This window comes from Astatotilapia calliptera, chromosome 19, assembly GCF_964374335.1.
Source record: "Astatotilapia calliptera chromosome 19, fAstCal68.1, whole genome shotgun sequence".
NCBI lineage: Eukaryota > Metazoa > Chordata > Actinopteri > Cichliformes > Cichlidae > Astatotilapia > Astatotilapia calliptera.
Genome location: NC_137440.1, coordinates 28581304 through 28603653, shown reverse-complemented (window position 1 = coordinate 28603653; position 22350 = coordinate 28581304). Strand labels below are relative to the sequence as shown.

The 22350-nt window shown below is 41.4% G+C and overlaps 1 protein-coding gene across 1 annotated transcript in view; it reads right to left on the bottom strand.

Moving 5' to 3' along the window:
* Positions 1-9279, bottom strand: part of ltk (leukocyte receptor tyrosine kinase) — a 68807-nt gene extending 59528 nt beyond the window's left edge. Inside the window, exon 1 of the mRNA XM_026151459.2 lies at positions 8527-9279. Coding sequence (XP_026007244.2) covers positions 8527-8578 — 52 coding nt within the window. The 5' untranslated portion in view covers positions 8579-9279. The remainder of the gene's footprint in view (positions 1-8526) is intronic.
* Between the last annotated feature and the right edge of the window lie 13071 nt (positions 9280-22350).

Here is a 22350-nt window from a genome sequence, read left to right as displayed (position 1 = left end):
CTGCCTTTTGTTCTGTTCTCTGTCAAAATCATTGGGTTAAACAATTTTGAGATCCAGACTCTGGGGAGGCCAATCTATGACTGGGTGTTTTCTACCCAGGTATGCTTTTACTGCATTGGCGGTGTTGGCACTGGCCAATCAGGTGCTTTCCAGATCTATCTTTGGCTTTTTTGAGAGACTCAACTAAAGAAACGAGAACATGATATGTAATTTTGTGACAAGCTTGTGAAAAAGGGACAAACATGAACTCATTATTTAAGTTAGTTGCTTTCTTTTTAAATGCAATTGATTCATAGGTCAGTGTTAAGTGGCTTAACAAACAGGGAGATAAAATCTCTGAAGTTGATCTGGTACCAGACTCAACTGAAAATGAGTGAAAAAGTACTAAGAAGGACCTTCAGAAAACCTGGAGAACTTTTGCTCAAGACCACTTTTCCGAAAATGTCAAGAATGACTGATGGAAGCAAAATATAATTTGATTTGATGAGCGGCTCAAGACTTTTGTACATATGGTAAATGGTAAATTTTTACTGGGCCCAATAGTGCTTACAGTGCTGCATGAAATTTGCCAACAGGAGCCCAGGAAAGTCCTGATGGTTGGCACTGCCCCAGATACGTCCACCATCCACATTGATCACCCAAACCGTGCTCATAAGGTCCTGCTAAAGGTTGTGAAGGTGTATCTGTACAATGCTGAGTATTCATTAGAGACCTTTGCTGTACTAGATGACTGTTCTGAACGATCCATCATCCTACCACCAGCTGTGCAGCACCTCAATCTAGGGAAGGAAGCCGAGACACTTCCATTAAGAACTGTTCGTCAGGATGTGATTCACCTCCAAGGGGCCTCGGTCTCCTTTGAGATTTCCCCTACCCATAATCCTAAAGTGAGATACCACATCCATCATGCCTTCACTGCTGACAAACTGGGCCTCTCTGAGCACAGTTATCCAGTTATAAGATAAGATAAGATAAGATAAGATAAGATAAGATAAGATAAGATAAGATAAGATAAGATAACCTTTATTAGTCCCACACTTGGGAAATTTGTTTTGTCACAGCAGGAAGTGGACAGTGCAAAAGTTATGAGGCAAAAATTAGAATACAATAAGAATAAATACAGTACACAACTGTACAGAATAGAATAAAATAAAATACTATATACAGTAGAATAAAATAAAATAAATATACAATAAGATAAAAAATAGAATACAAATACAAATACTATATACAACTGAGTAAAAATACAACGATGACAGAAGGGATTATTGCACTTAGTATTATTGCATATGTATGGATGTGTGTGCTTGATCAGTTAAAGTCTTTATTATGGAGTCTGACAGCAGTGGGGAGGAAAGACCTGCGAAATCTCTCCGTCCCACACCGTGGGTGCCGCAGTCTCCCACTGAAGGAGCTGCTCAGTGCTGTCACAGTCTGCTGCATGGGGTGGGAGACGTTGTCCAACAGGGATGACAGCTTAGCCGCCGTTCTCCTGTCACTCACCACCTCCACTGGGTCCAGAGGGCATCCTAGAACAGAGCTGGCCCTTCGGATCACCCTGTTCAGTCTCTTCCTGTCCCCAGCAGAGATGCTGCCGCCCCAGCAGACCACGCCATAAAAGATAGCAGAAGCCACAACAGAGTCATAGAATTTCTTCAGGAGTGGGCCCTCCACTCCAAACGACCTGAGTCTCCGCAGCAGGTACAGCCTGCTCTGCCCTTTCCTGTAGAGGGCGTCTGAGTTATGAGTCCAGTCCAGTCTATTGTTCAGATGAACACCAAGGTACCTGTAGCTGTCCACAGCCTCAATGTCCATACCCTGGATGTTCAGTGGTTGCAGTGGAGAATGCTTGTGCCTGCGGAAGTCTACCACCAGTTCCTTGGTTTTACTGGCGTTGATCTGGAGGTAGTTCAGCTGGCACCAGTCCACAAAGTCTTGGGTCAGACCTCTGTACTCCTTGTCGTCCCCATCAGTGATGAGGCCGACTATTGCAGAGTCATCAGAGAACTTCTGCAGGAAGCACTGGGTGGAATTGTGGGAGAAGTCTGCAGTGTAGATGGTGAAGAGGAACGGAGCCAGAACCGTTCCCTGTGGGGCCCCCGTACTGCAGACGACCCTGTCCGACACACAGCCCTGAGTCCTCACATACTGTGGTCGGTATGTGAGGACTCAGGGCTGTGTGTCGAACAGGGTCGTCTGCAGTACGGGGGCCCCAGACGACCCTGTCCGACGACCTTATCCAGGCACTCATGCAAAAATATGCGCACCTGCGGGGACTCCCACTTTCCCCTATCGACAGGGTGCAGCCTTTAGTCCTTATTGGCTCAGACTTCCCTCATCTGCTTATCCCAATGAACCCTATACGGTCTGGCCCTCCTGGGGGTCCATTGGCAGTCTGTACCCGCCTTGGATGGGCTCTGCAGGGTCCAGCTAACTTAGCCCAGTTCGCTGTGGAAGAGCAACAGTGTCTCTTTACTGGGTCCCCAAGCAATGATCTCCTTCAACATGCAGAACGATTGTGGAAGGCGGATGTACTCCCATACACAAATGTGAAGACTGCGACACGTTCTAAGGAAGATCAGAAAGCACTTGAAGCTCTTGAGCAGCGCACTACCAGAGTACAGGTGGAGGGAGTGACATGCAACGCCCCTCCTCCGTCGCAAAGACATTCGTCACCTCTATGCACCCAGGCTGGCCTTGCTACAAAAGTTACGGAGTACTGAACGTCGGATAGCGAGAGACCCAGGGCAGGCTGAAACCTATTGTCAGGAAGTACATAAACTGGAGGTGGTAGGCTATGTTGAGAAACTATCACCTGAGAAGGTGGATTGTTCGAGCGAGTCATGGTATCTACCCCACCATGTAGTTCACCACAACAACAAGGCTAGACTTGTATTCAACTGCTCGTATCAATATAATGGGCTAAGCCTCAACAGCCAGTTGCTTCCAGGTCCAATTCTGGGACCTTCACTGCTTGGGGTCCTCCTCCGCTTCAGGGAGCATACTGTGGCCATAAGTGGTGACATCAAGGCAATGTTCTACCAAATTCAGTTGCTGCCTGAGGACAAACCTCTGCTCCGCTTCCTATGGAGATCTATGAGGAAGGATGAGGAGCCAAGCGTGTACGAGTGGCAGGTTCTGCCTTTTGGTACAACATGCAGTCCTTGTTGTGCCACCTATGCCCTCCAAAGACATGTCAGGGACAACAGCCAATGTAATGAAGATGACGGTGGAGAGGGCCTTCTACGTCGATAACTGTTTGCATAGTCTCCAATCTGCAGAGGAGGCTAAGACATTCATAGATCGGATGCGGGAGTTACTTGCCAAAGGGGGATTCGAGATTAGGCAATGGGCCAGTAACGTTTCATCGGTGTTGGAGCACCTGCCAGTGGAAGTCAAAGCAGCCAGCACAGAGCTTTGGCCAGCACAGCCAAGACCCAGAAGAACCAGCTCTGGTCCTTTGTTGGAACTGTCTCACTGACCGCCTTGGATACAGGCATCGATTTGTGGAGTACTCTCTGCCCACACTGAGAAATGTTTATCGGGTGATGGCATCGCAGTATGATCCTCTGGGCTACCTCATACCCTTCTCAACTCGAGCGAAGGTTTTAATTCAGGATCTTTGGAAGGCAGGAGTTGGATGGGATAAACAAATCCATTCTACGGCCCTACTAGACAGATGGACACAGTGGGAGAAGGAACTAGTGTACTTGCCACAGGTGGAATTACCAAGATGTTATGTGCCACCAAGAGCAGACACCGGGAGACCAGGTGGAGGGGCTCACATATTTTGTGATGCCTCCGAAAGAGCCTATGGAGCGCCGCCTATCTATGAACACAGGACTCTCAAGGCGACGTCCACGTGGCATTCATGATGGCGAGGTCAAGAGTAAGCCCCCGGAAACAGATTTCTATGCCACGTGCAGCTCTTGCCGGAACCCAACTGGCTAGAGTACTCGAGACCGAGCTGGCATTTCAACCCAGTGACATCACCCTATGGAGTGACTCAACAACAGTTTTGACCTGGATCCAATCCGATTCATGCCGCTATAAGGTCTTTGTTGGTACCAGGATTGCCGAAATACAAGGTCTTACTGAGGTGTCAAGTTGGAGATATGTCAACACCAAGGACAATCCGGCTGGTGACCTCACGCGAGGGAAAACCCTTCTCGAGCTGAATCAACCAAACCGTTGGACTCAGGGCCCACCTTTCCTTTTAACGAACCCTGATACCTGGCCAACTCTCCGTGAAGGTGAAGGTCAAGAAGACAATGGGGAGCTGAGAGCAACAGCATTCTGTGGAACCACCACCACATGCAGTCCACAGCTAACGGTGCCAATTTCCAATTTTGGCAAATGGAGTGCAGTGGTTAAGGCTGCTGATCATGAAAACCATGTCATGACTGCTACAGATGCATCAGCTGCTGAGCTGCATCTCCTGAAACAAGCTCAAAATGATAGCTTCCCTGAGGAATTACAGGCCCTGGCTGCTGGTAAGGCAATTCATAAGCAGAGTCGCCTGCTAACACTCGCTCCGGAGGATGACCCGGCTATTGGGCTGATAAGAGTTGGGGGCAGACTAAGAAGAGCAGAAGGTTTGGACTTGGATGCCATGCACCCCATAGTCCTTGACCCGCAGCATCCGGTGACTAAACTGCTGATCAGAGAATATGATGAGCAGCTGTTGCACCCTGGGCCAGAACGAGTCTTCGGGGAGATAAGGAGAAAATATTGGATTCTCCAAGGAAGGGAGGCAATCAAGCGGCACCAGCACAGCTGTGGTGAGTGTTGAAGGTGTCGAGCCCGTCCTAATATTCCTCGGATGGCAGATCTACCCCCCGCGAGGCTGCGCCTATACAACCCACTTTTGGTCCACTGGAGTCGACTGCTTCGGTCCTTACAACATCAAAGTAGGACGGCGCACCGAAAAGCGTTGGGGTATCATATTCAAATGCGTGACTACGAGCTGTGTGCATCTTGACCTGTTGGACAGCATAGATACTGATGCCTTTCTCATGGCTCTGCGTCTGTTTATTGCACGCCGGGGCAAGCCATATGAGATCCTATCTGAATGTTCAACTTCAGGGGAGGAGAGATCGAACTGTGGTCTAGTTTCTCAGCTCTTGAAGCCCCCATTAAAGAGTAGCTGGTGGAGCAGAGGATTGAGTTCCGGTTTAATCCACCAGGTTCCCCCCATTTTGGAGGTACTTGGGAACGGGAGATAAGATCTGTGAAGGCAGCTCTTCAAGTGGTGCTGGGAGGCAATACGGTCACAGAGGCAGTTTTGCAAACTGTGCTCGTCGAGGTGGAAGGGATCATTAATGCAAAGCCTCTCGGCTATGTCTCTTCGGATGTAGCGGATCCGGATCCAGTCACACCCAACTTATTGCTAATGGGGCGACGAGATGCATCACTCCCCCAGGTGATTTATGCTTCGAGTGAGATGCTGGGAAGATGGCAATGGCGCCATAGTCAGATTCTGGCAGACCATTTTTGTTCCAACTTCCTGCGTCACCATCTGCCTGATTTTCAGAGGAGACAAAGATGGCAGGGTGATACTGACAACTTAACCACAGGTCAAGTGGTTATGGTGGTTGACTCACAACAACCACGAGCGCAGTGGCCTATTGGAAAGGTGGTCAAGGCCTGTCCAGGGCCAGATGGTCGGGTGAGAGCGGCTGAGGTGACAATCAAGGGACAGACATATCTTCAACCTGTTGCCAGATTAGTCAGACTCTCAGCCTGGGAGGATGAGGAGGACTGTAAACCCAATGATGCTTAGACTTTTGGTTGAAGAGCAAATTTACTACTTAAATTTGGGGGCGGCTGTGTCTCCTTATATTTCAGTTGCATAGTTATAAGTGCACTGGTAATGTCTGCCGATAAGTTCCACTTTGTTCTTACTGTTTGCTACGGTGATGACGTCACATGCTTTTACAACGGTCCTGCCGTATCACGAGTCCGGGGAGCACTAGGCATGCTTTTCTCCATGAGTGTGGGTGAATAGCGATCTCCAGCCGTGTGCGTTCCTGTGCAAATGTGAGTCGAAATCCTTCCAATTCTACGAGTCCATTTCCACTTGTACTTTGATGATAATTACAGGGGGTTTAGGCTAGGATATTTATCGAGATTGGTAGAGGCATGTGACTTACCACCGTAGCCTTTGTTGCGGGTTGGATCTGTGCACCGCAGTTAGGTTATTTAGCCACTAGAGGGCACTGAAGACCATGTAATTGTCAACTTTTCCTAATTTTGGGGCATTAGGTCTTTTCTGTTGACTGAGATATGCAGGTCTTCTTGTTTCCTGCCTGTTCAAATGGGATTGTGGGACTTTCTTGTGTCAGAGCATTCACCTCCGGGCATTATTTGTGTTACAGTTCGTTATATTGGTGTGATGTTGGGAAGTGATAATTGTTATATTTACATGTGATAATTGTTTCTCCTTGTTTCTTGTTATTCAGAATCACACGTGTGTCCGCCCCTCCCACACTTGTTAAGTATGCCTACTGCTGTACTGTTGAGCTGCTGTTAACTTCCACTAAAGTATATCTGGACATCACTCTCTGTGCCCCACTCTCTGACCGGAGTTTAAGTCCTGAGGGAGCTATCATCCCAGCATCCCAGAGATAACTTTCTAACAGTGATGTTTAAAAAAAATAACATAATGATAGGATCTTAATAATACACATATGATGAAAAGACACCAATGCAGGAGTATGAGAAACAGTTCACTGAGCGGCCACTTGAGCCGGCCTCAAATGGCCTCCTAGACCCTGCTGATAAAATGCCCCAATTTAGAGAAGAGATAAACATGTTTACAGAATAGTGAGACGTCTACAAACCGATGGGTGACCTCACAGCGCACACATCCATCATTTATACAGTTTATCATGTTAATCAACACTAAGCACACAATAGGACAGTGCTACCAACCTGGTTAATAACATCCGCCCTTTGATCACACAGTATTTGCCACAGCAGAGAAAGCAATTTTCAGTCAAATATGTATCAGCTGATCTGTTTTGCATTTCCACTTGAGTGTAATTGTAATTTTTATGGGCTTTCTATAATTATGGTTAAAGATTCTCTCTCCAACTCCCCACATGTAGTTTGAGAATACTGCGAATAGATAATGTTGCGAAAATCAAATATTGGCCGCGCTGGTATGAGAAGACTATCCCTCACGAGTCGGATGCATGCTAGATGTGCCTCAGGCACAGAGAGGGGAGGAGGGGGATCTGACATAATACTGTGAGTTTTGGCGGAGCTCATCCTGGACTCATTCCTGTCACTGGAGTGACTGCAGTAAGAGCCACTTACACTGATCCAGCCACAGTGGCTGCTAAAGCCAAGGGGAGGGGCTCCTGCATGTGGCTTTTTCTTGCAAATAAAAAAACAAGGTGTTGTTGCTTCAAGTGGAGTAAGCTATCTACAGCCCTCTTTAGGTACATGTTGATTGGCTAAACATATATGATACATACAGCTATTCAGCAGAAAGAGAAAACATGTGGTGCTGCATCAACCTGTGTGAAACATAACAAAATATATGAGCACTTACCAGCAGTAGTACTAATAATAACTCCCCCCTCTAAAGAACTAATAACAAATCTGGCTTTCAATAAGCATGAGCAGATCATTCAAAATAGCATTAGCATGTAGAAAGTGAACTAACTGTGCTGCATGAGATGATTTAAAGCCAGAGGAAGTTACAGTGATGCTAATAAGCCAGCTCTAGTGGATCCCTGTGAGTGAGTTCACCATCATTTCCCTGACCACATGACATGCCTCTGCTGGTCACAAACACTCACTCTATTCATATGAAATTAAGCCTGATTGGATCTGGCAGGCAAGAAGCACAAACAAACATGATTTTCTTCCAGTAAACAATGATTCATGGATTTTATTTTTTTATTTTCTAAATACTACAAAAGGGGGGGAAAGGAAAAAAATTCAGGCATTTTTTGTTTAATGATATTTGCCTTTTTCAGCTAGGTTTAACAAAACAAAATCTGGGTTAATCTGCTTAAAGCCTAAAGAAAAATGTCATATTTTCTTCTGTTTATTTAAGATAAGCAGTATAACCAACAGCATACAATTATTATGTAACCCCATTAACTGCTCCGAGAGCCCATTCCTTGCCAAGTCTTGTCGTCCTGCTGCAGTGTAAATGAATGTAAATCAAATTCCGTCAAGTGTTGCCTCCAGAGAAAATGACACCTCGCCTGATGTCGCTTCTCAGAGTGGATGTGGAAGCACCGCTGGGACGTGTGCGAGACGGCGCGTTTTTGTGCCAAAGATTCATGATCGGATCAAACTGCAATAGACTCGGTCTAAACCCTGGACCAACTCTCCCCCGTGGCCCCTGTGAGTGGCACGACGCTGCAGAAAGGCTAATTAACGTGGCACACTGTTGCCAAATGTGCCCATTCAACCATTTAAAGAAAACACAAAGTAAGCGCAAAAAGGAGACAGAAGACGGGAAAAGTTTTACCAAAACACTCACTGGAGTCAAAGTGCGTGACTTACTTATTAAAATGAAGAAGGGGAGATAAGTGTTGTGGTTTTTTATATAGTCCATGGCTCCTCTTTCTTCGGCGGCAGCTCCACAGAGAGTCCGTGTTGGGGGTTTCCTTGTCGGCACCTTTTAAGCCCTCATGAATACGCTGAAGAGAAACCCGGCTCGTGAAGTTAACGATTAACGGTCACACGCGCGCTCCTCCAGACACTATAGTTATTTCTCAAGTTGCGCACTGTTACTCATTCCGGTGATGCTGATGCTGCTGCAGCTCCCAATGACGACAACCGCCCCAAACCCTCCTCCCTCCAAACCCTCCTCCCCTGCCTCTGCTCCCTTTCACTGCGTGTTAGTCACCAGTCAAAAGGGCTCCGAGTCCAAGAGAAGCTTTCAGGCTCACTCTGCCCACATATGTCAAGACAGACTTTTATGGAAAGGACTCTGTGAACCAGCTTCTCACGCCAGGATTAAAAACCTTACCCTGAGAAAATCAAATAAAAAAAAATAAAGCGGACATTATTGCATAATTGAAGTAACATCGCAGAAAATCATTAAACATTTTTCCATATTTCAGTTTTATCTGAACAGTGTCAAAAACAGCAAAAAGGGAACATCTGTAGATAAAATGAATGCAGTCGAATGCAATAGTCATATACTAGAGCCTACTTATATTCATGAAGACTAGCTATAAAGATAAGCCTTCCAACTTTATGGTTATTTTGGAAGTTTGGAGTTTATGGTGTTGTAAATAGACACATATAAGGTTTTACTTACTAGACCTTGTTAGTATCGGTTTGGACCCCGTTTTGCCTTCAGAACTGGTTTAATTCATCGTGGCAGTTGCAGCAGATTTTTTTTTTTTTTTGGCTGCACATCCATGGTGAGAATCTCCCATTTCATCACATCCCAAAAATCCTCTATTGGACTGAGATCTGGTGACTGTGGAGGCCATTTGAGTACAGTGAATTCAATGACATGTTTGAGCAAGCAGTTTGAGATTATTTGAGCTCTGGTGCATTATCCTGTCTAGAAGAAACCATCAAAAGATGGGTACACTGTGGCAATAAAGGGATGCACATGTTCAATAGAAATACTTAAAGTCTGTAGATCATGAGTGGTCTAAAATGTGTTGTGAAGATATCCCCCACACCCCCAGAAGCAACTTGCAGTATTGATACAAGGCAGGATAGAGATGAGCAGTTTCTGAGACCAGCCTGTCTGGTACCAACAACCGTGCCACATTCAGAGTCACTTAAACTACCTTCCTTCCTCATTCTGATGCCTGGTTTTAATTTCAGGAGGTTGTCTTGACCATGTGTACATGCCTAAATGCAGTGAGTTGCTGCCATGCGATTCACCCCTCAGCCAAACATCACACTATCACTGATTCCTTCTTATATAACTCACAGTTACTCCATGAGATCATTAATACCTCCTGCCAGCAGCTGATTTTGAGTAAATATTTATTCAGGTTTCAAGATTGTTCAAACTTTTGGGGATTAAAATAAACAATGCATATACCCAGAATATCTTCAAGTGTTTTGTACCTGTCAGATTAAAGTGATGGAAAACAAGTCAGTGGGTAACCAAAAAAGCAGCAGTGCATGACAAGGCTTTACTTCAGAACGACATAGAAAAAGGTAGACTGTGGCATTTAAACGATTCTCTGCTGACACTAGGGGGCCCAGAGTGTGCCAAGAAAACCTCTCCCACACCATTACCCCACCACCACTAACCCGAACCGTTGACACGTGGTAAGTTGATCTATGCCTTCACATTAGTTACATCAAATTTTGACCCCAGCATCAAATGTCACAGCAGAAATTGAGACTCATCTTATTAGATGGTTTTCTGATCTGCTACGGTTTTATTTTTGGTCTTTATTACAGCCTGTTTTGTGTTTCTGCTTTCCTATTTTTAGCTAATAGGAGTGGCATACAGTGTGCTCTTCTGCTGTTGTAGCCCATCTGCCCGAGTATTTTATTTGTGCATTCAAAGAAGCTCTTCTGTATACCTTGTTTAGAACAAGTTACTGGGTTACTTCATAACAGTTCGAAGCAGTCTGGTCAGTCTCCTCTGACCTCAACAAAGCATTTTTTGCCCAGAACACTGCTGCTTGTTGAATATTTTCTCTTTTTCAGACGATTCTCTGTAAAGCGTAGAGATCATTATGTTGGAAAATTCGAGCAGATCAGCAGTTTCTGAAATACAAGCAGCAGCAACCATGCCACATTCAAAGTAATTTAAATCAGCTTTCTTCTCCATTCTGACGCTCTGTTTGAAGTTTGGCAGGTCACGTCTACATGCCTTATTGAGTTGCTGCCATGTGATTAGCTGATTAAATGTTTATGTTAATGAGTAGTTTAACAGGTGTAACTAACAACATGGTGAGTGAGTGTATCTGAATATTTTGAGAGTCTGTAGTCAAAGAGCAAGACTTTCACTTTTAGGAGGTTTTGTTCTATTGACAAATCACATTTGAGCAGTCTTAGATGTTTGCAAGTAAAGAGTTCACGTGGAGAGACAAAGTCAGCCCACAGACTGATGGCCCTGCTGAACTGAATTGCATCCCACAGAAAGGTGTTCCTGTCATTTTCTCCACTCCAATTTGTATCATTAAGGGCAGGCCATTGTAAATATCAAATTGCAGTACAGTCAAACAGTAGGCTCCATTAGTTGTGGTAAGCATACTTAATAAAGTTGCAGCTGAGATTATTATTGGCTGCAGCCTAGAAATTGTAAAGTGTCATTCAACTTTAATTTTCAGTAGATGACGATATGTTGTTATTTATTTATTTATTTTGTCTATAAGATCGTAGCTAACACAACAAATACAGCTGTCCTTACTCCTGGTGATCTAAATATAACAGTACAGGTGTCATGCATATTTATCAGGTGTTTCTAATAAAAAGATTAAATGCTCATAGACGTGATACAAACATGCAGAGGATGTTAACTTTAATGAACAAACACCAGGCTTTTGTATACAGACACTTGTGTTTTAAATATAAGCTAGGGTAAATCACTGAATTATTCAGCTTGAAATACGCACCCGTCCATCCACATCAGTCAGAATTGGCAGATAGCACGTACTTCTAAAACGACTGAAGTCACAGGCAGGTTGAAAATTAAAGCCGGAGTAATGAAAGGCTGTCAAGAAAATGATTAGCTTTGTTTTTGTGCTTTTTTCTCTTATAAAGAGAATTTCTTTCACCTTTTCTTTGAATTAGTCCAATATCTATAACCTACATTTACACACTGACGGGTTTGCAAAATCCAAGTTATAAATCTCCTTTATACACTGTTTAAGTTTTCTGTCTTTCTTTCTTTCTGTCAGTCAAGCATGTAGCACTAACTGTAGCTTTCTCTCCAGAGGATGACAGTTCAAAGGTCAAACCTCTGTGTTGTTCAAGTTACATCTTCAAACCTGTGAAAAGTACCTTTCTCTTCATTTATGAAGCTGTCAATCAATGTCAGTTTGAAGAAAATGTTTTTCAAGGCACTGACACTATAGATCTGCAGGTAGGGAGTGCATTAGAGTGGGAGGAAAATAGCTCCAGGATAGGGAACAATACATGAACTGAGAATAATAACCATTGTTAAAATAATTATAAATCATTACATACTATAAAAATGTGCTGCTCACAATAACAGATAAGAATAAACACAGGAAATGCAAATTACTGTCAATGATGCCATGTGCTCTCTTCTTTAAAAGCCCTCAAAAAGGCATTTTAATGCTCATTGGCCAACAGTCCAAGCTAAAGTCCTGGTAAGCACCAGGAAGTTGCTGATTTTTAAACTTACCTTTCTTTCATTTTTAAACTTTGCCAACAACAAAGCGGGATTTAAGCTATAATTCTGCACATCTACCTTCAAATCTGAGGTAGTATATCATTAAAATCAGATGTGTCTTCTTTTCTGTGGACGTCAAACTGTTCATTCCTAAAATACTTTCATGTTTTCCCATCTGGATGACTGCAATTCCCTCTGTATGTACCTCAATCAAGGTGCACAAAATCGATTACAGTTGCTTCAAAATGCAGCTAGTAGCCTCTCAACTACAACTATTGCCCATCTGATCTTCCACCCCCCAAACACACACACACACACACACTTGTTTCCATTAAAATTGATAATAAAATACATTATTTGGTTGATTAAGTGAACTGCACAGCCTTACTGCTTTTTATATTTCTGATCTTGTTGTTCCTCTTTCTGCTTCTCAATCACTCCAGTCCTCAAATGTCTGCCTTTCATCCATCACCCACTCCAAGTGCAAAGCAAAAGGCAACAACCCTCTGCAATCACCTTCCCAAATTCATCAGTGTTTCTGAATCTTTAGGTTGTTTCAAGAAGCTTCTAAAATGCATTGCTTGTTTGTTTGTAACTTAGCATTAGAATGTGCTAGATAAATGACGCTTCACTAAATTACATACGACACTAGAGATCTGTCAGACTACCACACAACCAAAGTGCAGGTTGGTCTGCAGGTTAATGGGGCTAGTGCCCTAAATCAAATCTGATTTAAGATCTGATAATCCTGAAGGTCAGGATCAGGGTTATGTTAAGTTACAAGATGAATGTAATCGTATTAGATCTGTTGACATGAGGTGATTTGCAAATGTCTTGAGCTACCTCTCATTTCTTTATAATCCATGTCACGGCTGCGGTGGCAGACGTGCGGGGTTATGAATGAAGGACCCAAGATGCAGGCACTGGCTGTGTGGCGAGGATGGCAAGGACCGAACTAAGAAAACCTAAACTGGGAAAAACCTAACAAACCAAACTCGAAACCATACATGCAGGGAGAAACACAGGGCATGATGAGCAAAAGACCCCACGACAAACACTAGAGAACACACACTCATATACACAAAGGGAAACAAGGAAACAGCACACAGGAGGGAGACACAGCTGAACCCAAGAAGCATGACAAGACAGGGAGAACGCAAACTGAATACACTGACATCAGACACAGACCTTCAAAGTAAAACAGGAAATACACGCACACAGAACTCAGAGACACCACACTGACAGAGAACAGAGGGAACACACGGGCAGGGACGTTAAACATAGGGAGCACAGAACTAAAACCTGAGAACGAGGAAAATCTTAACAGAATACATAACCTGAATAACAAGAACATAAGATAATGTTAATTAATACCCAACCCTGAGTCAACAGACTCAGGCCCATGACAATCTGCCTGGAAAATGAAAAAAAAAGACATTGTGATTTATTAAAACATGTTAAAAATACATAGAAAGTTTCCTTTAAATTCACTAATAACCTTGAAAGCCAATATTAGCTGCTGAGTTTGAGGAAAACTTTCAAATAATTTCTTTAAACAGTCTTCACAAATAATTCTCCAAGCTTCTTAAAGGAGATTCAAAGCTCTTCTTTGGATGTTGGCTCCCTTTTGTTTCATTTGCTGACGATCCCACATTGGTTCAATAATGTTGAAGTCCAGGCCCTGGGGAGGCCAATCCACTGACTGATACCAGTATGCTTTTACTGCATTAGCAGTGTGTTTGACTACAAAATGAAGCTGCTGCCAATCAGACACTTTCTAGACCTATCTTTGACATTTTTGATAGTCAACTATAGTCATGCTGAAAAATGGAGCCGTTGCCTATCAGATGCTTTCCAGATCGTATTGCATCTTGGACGGTACTCTTCCATGTTCATAATTCCATCAAACTGACAAGATTCCCAACACCACCGGCTAAAATGAGGACTTGAACCGTGACATAGTGTCCATCGTTTTTTGCAGATGGCTGTAGACACTCATTGTTGTACAACTCTCTTCACCTCCTCTGTATATAATAACAATTATTTAAGTCAGAAAATTTCAAGGCTTTTCCACAGCACAGTGTTTCCAAACAATATGATTAAAGTTCTTTGGAAAAATTAAAGTGCAACATCATCAAGGATTAGGCGGATCACAATGAGCTGTCTCTACAAGTAGACAAGCTTCTTTAATTTGTCTGCATGTACTTGAACTTTTAAAATTGTTTTGAAAATTTGTATTTTGTGTCACCTGTCAATCAAATCATGGCAATCTTGGCCTACCATGCCTGCAACCAGCCAACCACTCCAAGGTGAGTGGCCACTTTGTCACATAGAAAGAATTTTTCTTGTAATGTAGAAAAGGGCTCTATCAATACTGTGCAATGTGTTGCTTCCTTCCCAGTAATGAAAATGCTGTCAAGATCAAAATAGTTGATGTAAAACTTAGAAGGATTTACAGCCTTCACAACATTTCTCTCGTGTACATATAAAACCTTTGCTACCTATTATGGAAGGTTAAAGAAAAAAACAAAAACGTTATTGATGAAAGATCCCAGTTTCATCAATAACAAGAGGAGGTTATGATGGATAAGAAAGCTGGGTTTTCAGTTATTCTCCTCAATAACTGTGATTGTGGTTCACTTTTTCTAAAGCTCATCTGCTTAGATAATTTAGTTATGAGTGTGTCTGTATTGATTGACAGATGTTTTGATCTAAGTCTGCCAGATTCAACAATCATGGAAAATTTAAGAAGGCTTCACTTCTTGGATGTTCTGTAATCGTTCACTGTTTTGATTGAAATTCGAGTATTTTATTAGTCCTTTACTTGTCACAAATTAGCAACACATGTGTGTCACTGTGTTGGATCCATATCATTTATGAATGCAACCTGTTATGGCCTCAACCATAGAGGTCTAGAGAGGATCTGGCAACCCCAGGTTACAAGGTAAAAGTGTGCATTCCACAACAGGTTGGTTAGTGGTTGCTGGGGGTGAAAATGGTTGCAAAGAGGTGTGCAGTTCGACACCAAACAAATTGTGACTGGTATGGCTGCTAGTTGTCATGATCAATCACAAGTTTGTGGGCGTACCACTGTGCAAATGACAGCCAACAACCTCCAGCAGCCAATAACCAAGCTGTGTGGAATACACCAGTGGTGTTCTGTCAGGACGAGCAAGGCAGCATTGCTATTCAAATATGTATATATATATATATGTCTCGAAAAGCGCTATATAAATGCAATCCATTATTATATAAAAATAGGCATAAATTAAAAGTACCAAAGAAAAGTGATGATTGCAAATTGATGAGAGTTCAGCATGCAAGGCAAGCTGCTGCTGGCTCTGCTTTCACTGCTCTGCGATCTGTTACAACCTGCACTTTGTATGAAAACAGCTAGCATTAGCAAGTGAACAGGCTTCAGTGATTTATCATCGTAACAGATGAGTTTCGTCTTGCTAACCAACTTCGCCAACATGTGTGATGTCAAGAGCGTGAAAAAGTTGTTAATAACTAATCTGATTCATCGCCAAGGAAGTTATGACACTGTTGGAGAGGGGACAGCAGGTCTGACCATGTCTGGTCGAACAAAAAAAGGAAATTTAACTAGGTAAAAGCTCAGCAGCACCTTCAGATTAGCATCTAATCTTAATCTAACACACTTAATTTTTCATTTATATTTTTAATCCTCCACAGATATCGACAGTAACCATGTCACACACGCCTTTTAATTCAGATTTTCTGTTATTAATATTTTAATATAATTGATAGTACTGTGATGTGTTACATTACTGCATTGCTGAAAAATATAATATAATTACACCAGCATTACAATAATGTTGATTTGTAACACGTTACACCCAACACTGTTTACCAAGCTTGCTCTTTTATCTTTGTGTCCTTCAAAATGCTTCCATGTTTTATACTGTCTATGAAAAGAAGAATCTCTGGTCAACACTGCTACAAACACAACAATATTTTAACATAATTGAATTCTAAAATTTTCAGCTTTAATCAAAAACATTTGTTTCCCTTTCCTCGATTATAAAATCTTTTTCCAGCATGACAAATCCACATGTTGTATTTCTCCCTATAAAAATGGCAGTAATAATAATAAAAAAAAAACAATATGGATTGTGTTGGAAGAAATTCTTAAAACCAATACTGTCATGTTTACTTGCATCCTCAACCCACAGCAAAAAGGTGACTCTTTGCAGATTTTCCATAGAGAACAGAATCAGAAACGACCCAAATGCAAAAGGCCCCCTAAACACTTGTGGAAAGTTCTGCTGTCATTATTTATTTAAAACGTGGGTTCCCACAGGATAATTTGGCGACTGTGGTTTTTTGCACAGCTGAGTGTCTTTTTCATGTGGAGCAAAGAGGTCTGCAACACATTGGCTACAAAAGCCTTAGGCAAATCATGACTTGTGAATCACCTTTAACTGTGCTTCTGTTATACGCGTGGTTGCAAAGAAGAATCCAACATTATCATGCCATGCCTGTCTTTTACCAACCAACATGTCCAAATCTTTTTGTGTGCTCTTGCTATGGCGACACATCACCTTTTTTTTTAGAGGAATGTTAACTATCTTAACAAGTGTGTTGCACAAAGTCTCACCTCTGCTATCCAGCATGATGTTATGTTCAGATTTGCAAATTCTAACTACAGGAGCAACTGACTACAGGACAAGCAGGTCATCCATTGGTCTAGATGTTGTGGTTTGATCCCAGTCTCCTCTGGTTTGAATCATGTAGTGTCCTGGGGAAATATGGCTGTGTGTGTCATATAAATGCACAAATGGTCTCTGTTAATGGATGAATGTGACTTGTATTTAAATGACTTCATTGTTTAAGTGGAACAGAGTGGAAGGATGGATAGATTTGGTGGTGAGAAAGATTTGTATATCATTATATTGTAAGACTTTTAAGAGTTGTATTCATTTCCATACAAAAGACAGCATAGTCCTCGTGCCAACCACTGCTTTACAAAGCCTTAACATTAGCCTTTACCCTGCCCATGTTGTTTTCCTTTTCTTACTTGTTCCAGATGGAAAACAGCTTGAAATGATATGCCAAATTTATTTTTAACAACTGCAAAGGCATGCTGCAATCATTACAGCTGCATCCCCGCTGTGTAAAACATGCACACATTACAATTACACAAGTTGCTGACGAAGGCCAAATTAAAAAAGAACGTCAACATTTTCAGGTAGAGAAAAGAAAAGAGATTCCAATTATCCAGTCTTTGGATTTGACTGAATGACACAAATGTCTTTCTTTTTCCCCCCTCCCTTATCTGATACACAGCATTTTAAATACCGAGGCAGGACACAACTTAAACATGTTAAAGAATTAGGTTTCACTTAAAAAAAAAAAGAGTGCATGAACTTTATGATCATGATTCCTTTATTCAATTGTCCAATTTGTCTGGCTTTATGCCAGGTACTGTTTTTTCATTTACTCGTAATTCTTGCAAATTAGTACATTTTTCCCGGAGGAGCTTTCATGTGAAGTTTCTTCTACTTCCTGGATCTGAGCTTCTGTGAAGGCAGTTCAGTTTGGTTGCTCTGAAGTGACCTGAACTTATAGTAGAAACATAAATGTAACAGCAGCCTCTGGAGCTGTTGATTGAGTGTCTTTGTTCAGGGAGTGAAACTGAAATTTATGACAGGAATATAACCAGTCATGAATGTGAATCTCTGTAATGATACTGTCAGCAGAGGTGTTTTAAAGCCAACGCATCTGCTAAATATGTAGATCCTTAAAATAAATGCAGAGTGTTTTGCTCAACCTAGTGTAAGCCTTTAGAATAGCTGGGGATAAAATTACTAGTCTGGAGTATGAAATTTAGGGTTTTTATCTGAAAAGTATCCAATGTACTTTTTTTAAGCAAAGGTTTTTCCACATAGTGTCTCTAAACACACTAGTTTTCTTTAGAAAAGAAATAATTTCTATTTGCACACAATAACAGGATTATTTGAGAAAAAAAACACGATTAGTCCCCTGACAAACTGACCTTTTTATTGAGCCATAGAACAAACCACTGGAGTGATGTGCTTTAACTTTGTAACGCTCAAAGCTTCTAAAATCAAGTTAAAACAAACTTCAGCAAGGGTTTGAGCTGTCACTTGAGAAAGCATCATGCCAAAAACAAAAAGAATGAGTTTAGACTAAAAAAGGAGGTACTAATTGCAGAGGAAGCAGGAGATTCAGTTAAAGTAATCAAAGGATTTCCTGGTGTCAAGAACTGGTGTGAGAAGTATCATCAAGAAATTCAAAGAAAGTCACACAGTACAGAACAAGCCTGGCAGAGGTAGAAAGTGAATGATTTCAAAGACTCTGGAAAGAAAACTAGTGAGATATGTGTCTAAAGACTTGAGAACAAGTGCCAAGACACAACTAAATCTTAGCCAATTTGGGAACTGTAGTGTCACTGAAGACAGTCATTAGAACCCTGCACAGGAATCGACAATATCATTGTACAACCAATTGGGGGATTAGGGTGAGAATGTGAATAAACACAATGCAGACGTTTTGCGTACATTGGACCCTGTTTACCTGTTTCTGTTAAATTAATATTTAAAATAAAGGGGAAATTTTGGTAATTTTGGAATAAAAATGCTTCACTGTGATAGCCAAACAGTCTTAGTGTGGTATTAATATTACTGCGGGTGATTGCAGCCAAAGTGGCCAAGCTTTTTTTCTAGTTTTGGTTTGAAGGGATGGATCTTTTTTTTCTGAGTTCTTTGTGTTGATTCGAGAATCCTTTTCATTTTTTAAAATTGTGCAGATATTTTAAAAAAAATTCTTCTACTTCTCTCTGATCTATCACTTGATCCGAGACAAGTGATCACGAAAGCAAAGAATCCCAACATTGGCAGGATCAAAAAGACAGAGTACAGACTGTCACGTTCATGGTAAAGAGAAAATGATTATTGTTATTACGTGTACCATATGTGCACCATTACATCAACAACAGAGCTGCTGTGGGTGCTTATTTTTATTAAGCCCCGAAACATTATAGAATCAAGTTACTACACTTTAGTGTCGTTGTGCAATACGGGTAGGGAAGATTTACCCTATTTCCATGGCAACGCTGAAAACATATTGCTATAAGTCCAGCATGACCTCAGTGGTACTCTATATGATTGCGTAAGTTCTTTCACTAAAAGTTTCTGGATCACGCAAACAAAGAGCTGAAGAATCTTTATATACTTAGAAATTTATGATAAAATTTTTATTAAAACTTATTAAACATTTTATTAAACAACACTATAATATCTGTATATACAAGATGCTTCATATGAAGTACGGCCACCTCTTGACCTGATGCAAGCAGTCATGTTTCCGGATCTGTCATGGATGAATTCATTTCTGCAAATGGTTTTTGGTTGTGGCTGCCTCTGATTAGCATTTCAGCCCAGGCATGTTCAGTAGAAGACATATTGCAAATGCTGTTAATACAGAAAGGTCTGGGCTATGCTGGCAGTGTGTGTGTGTGTGTGTGTTGTTCTGATGAAACAGATGTAGGTCATGGTGCTCCTGCCAGACTTGCACAAACACCTCACCTCTGCACCTGTGTCCAAACAGATTTCCACCAAGAACAATCGGGTCAGAAAAGGTGCTCTCATAAGTGTACCATATCCCATCTTCTGGGAACTTTAGTCAGTCTCAGCATGGTGCACAGTGTTGTTTTTTGTTTTCTGACACCACTGGCCTGGGAATGCAGTAAGCTTTTCCTTAGTTAACAGTCTCCCCATTGACTCAAACCAATCAACCAACGCCAAACACAACTCACAGAATATGTTTGGGTTTTCTAACAGATTAAAATAATGTCCTCCAAATTGGATTCACAACAAAAATTGAAAACATTTTTCACAATTCTTTTTTTGATTTATATATACACATGTAGCTCAACCAACAAAATGTGTGTGTGTGTGTGTGTGTGTGTGTGTGTGTGTGTGTGTGTGTGTGTGTGTGTGTGTGTGTGTGTGTGTGTGTGTGTGTGTGTGTGTCTGGAAAGGCGTAACGTAAATTCACCAAAAGCGTCCCTCATCAATTCTGCATTATCTCAACATGATGATTTTCCAGGTGCTCTTCACATCCACGTGCTCTCAATACGCTTCTGAAAAGTTGAAAAATCGCCAGCTGAATCAGGAGTACAGAAGGAAGGCAAGCGTGACATGAAGTAGATGCGTCAGCAGGAAATAACAGCTGAAGCACAGCGAGTATCTTAACAGGATGATATCTCCTTGTTCAAGAGTTTGAATATGCATTGAGTAAACTTTGGACTGATACTGATACTAAACACATGATCTCGGGACTAAAGAAAAGGTGTCAGTGGTAACGAGGTTGATTTAAAATGTCTATTCTCTACAGCTGTAATGCATGCTGTTGTATAACAGGTGATTATTGATTATGTGTAATATGAAAGCAGTTTCCAGCAGCTCTCTTTTTTGTACAGTCATTCAGCTCACTCAGAAGATTAGAGAGGTTTGTTGGATAATCAGAAGGTCAGGATCAGCGTCCTCTATAAATACAGTCCCTTTAATGATTTACCTGTTAGCCTTCCATCTTGCTGCTATTCCTGACATTATTTGCAGCCCCAAGACAGCTTTTTTTGTACACTTGACCTTTTTAGGCATGACAGTGTTTTCTATGGCCCGTCTCCAACATTCATTAGTGGTCTTTTCGTGCTCTGTATGCTGCTCAGGTTACCGGTATTAGATCTCTCATGCTTTTACTCTGGCCATTTATTGGTGCATATCTCTAAAATCTTGAAGCTAGTCTTCAAAAGTTGATCAGACTGGATTTATCCGGCATTAAGGCAGCTGTTGTTACTCTTTCACCACATTTCCCCCGACCTTCATAAAATACTGCTCAGTATCATTTTGAGAAGCCCATTAATCTTTTTTTTTTGTTAGAGGAATGTGACCGAGCTAAAGTTTTCCATATCTGAAAAAAAAATTGTTTAAAAAAATTGTTTATGTATTTAAAAATACTTTTATAGAGTTTCTTTGATTCAGTTGCGCCTGTGACTGTCTGAGAAATGTGTTGATTCAGACACTGTTTGCTGGATTAGACTGCAGTGTGAATTGTTTCATTTATTGTTGTCTCTGTGTTTGCTTTAGACAGAATTTGCCAATGAAGCATGTGGTTTGATACTTTTCTGTGCGTCACTTCTGATTAGGACCATCGATGTGTGTTTCTCTTATTATTCCATTTAGCATTGTTTGGATAAAGGGTTTGGAGACACAGCTTGTTTTGTGGAAACTCTTGGAGCATTTGAAAGAATTGACCACTTGCCAGAAAAGAAACACACTGATAGAATCAGGACCACGATCGATTGTTCTGGCATTGATACTGGTATAATCCATGTGAATAATCTCTTTTAAGTGGAAGCCTGCAGAAAAAATGACTTCAACCTTTTGATCTTTAGATTGCAGGGCAATTAGTCGAATAAAATTGTCCTGCAGCATATCTGGTTAATTTTATGTGGCTTCAAGTGGATTTCACTGCCATACTTCTTACATTAAACCTGATTTGAACCATCCAGAGATGTTTTTGTCTTACTCTGCCAATCACACAGATTGCTCAGACATCCGATATTTCTGAAATTTTTCCACAACAGTTATGTAATTCATAGCTAGAGTTAAATGTTGAAAATTCTTTAAATGTAAGGAATTCATTGTCTGCATGATATATATATATATATATATATATATATATATATATATATATATATATATATATATATATATATATATATATATATATATATATATTATGACCTTAAGTGTCAGGTAGGTAACATGTTTTTGGCTTTACTATACAAAGAAAACCATATTAATCTTTTGTCATATTGTAATCCTAGTTGTCTGACAGAGCTTCAGATCCCAGCACCTCCTATAAGCTGTGCTTTTAGCTCATCCTTTTGAAAGACCAATACGTTTCTGTGAAGGCAAGGTGTAAACCATCTGGCATCCCTCCACAGCTCACAAGAATGGCCAGTCCATGAGAGTTGGGGTCAAATTTTAGTG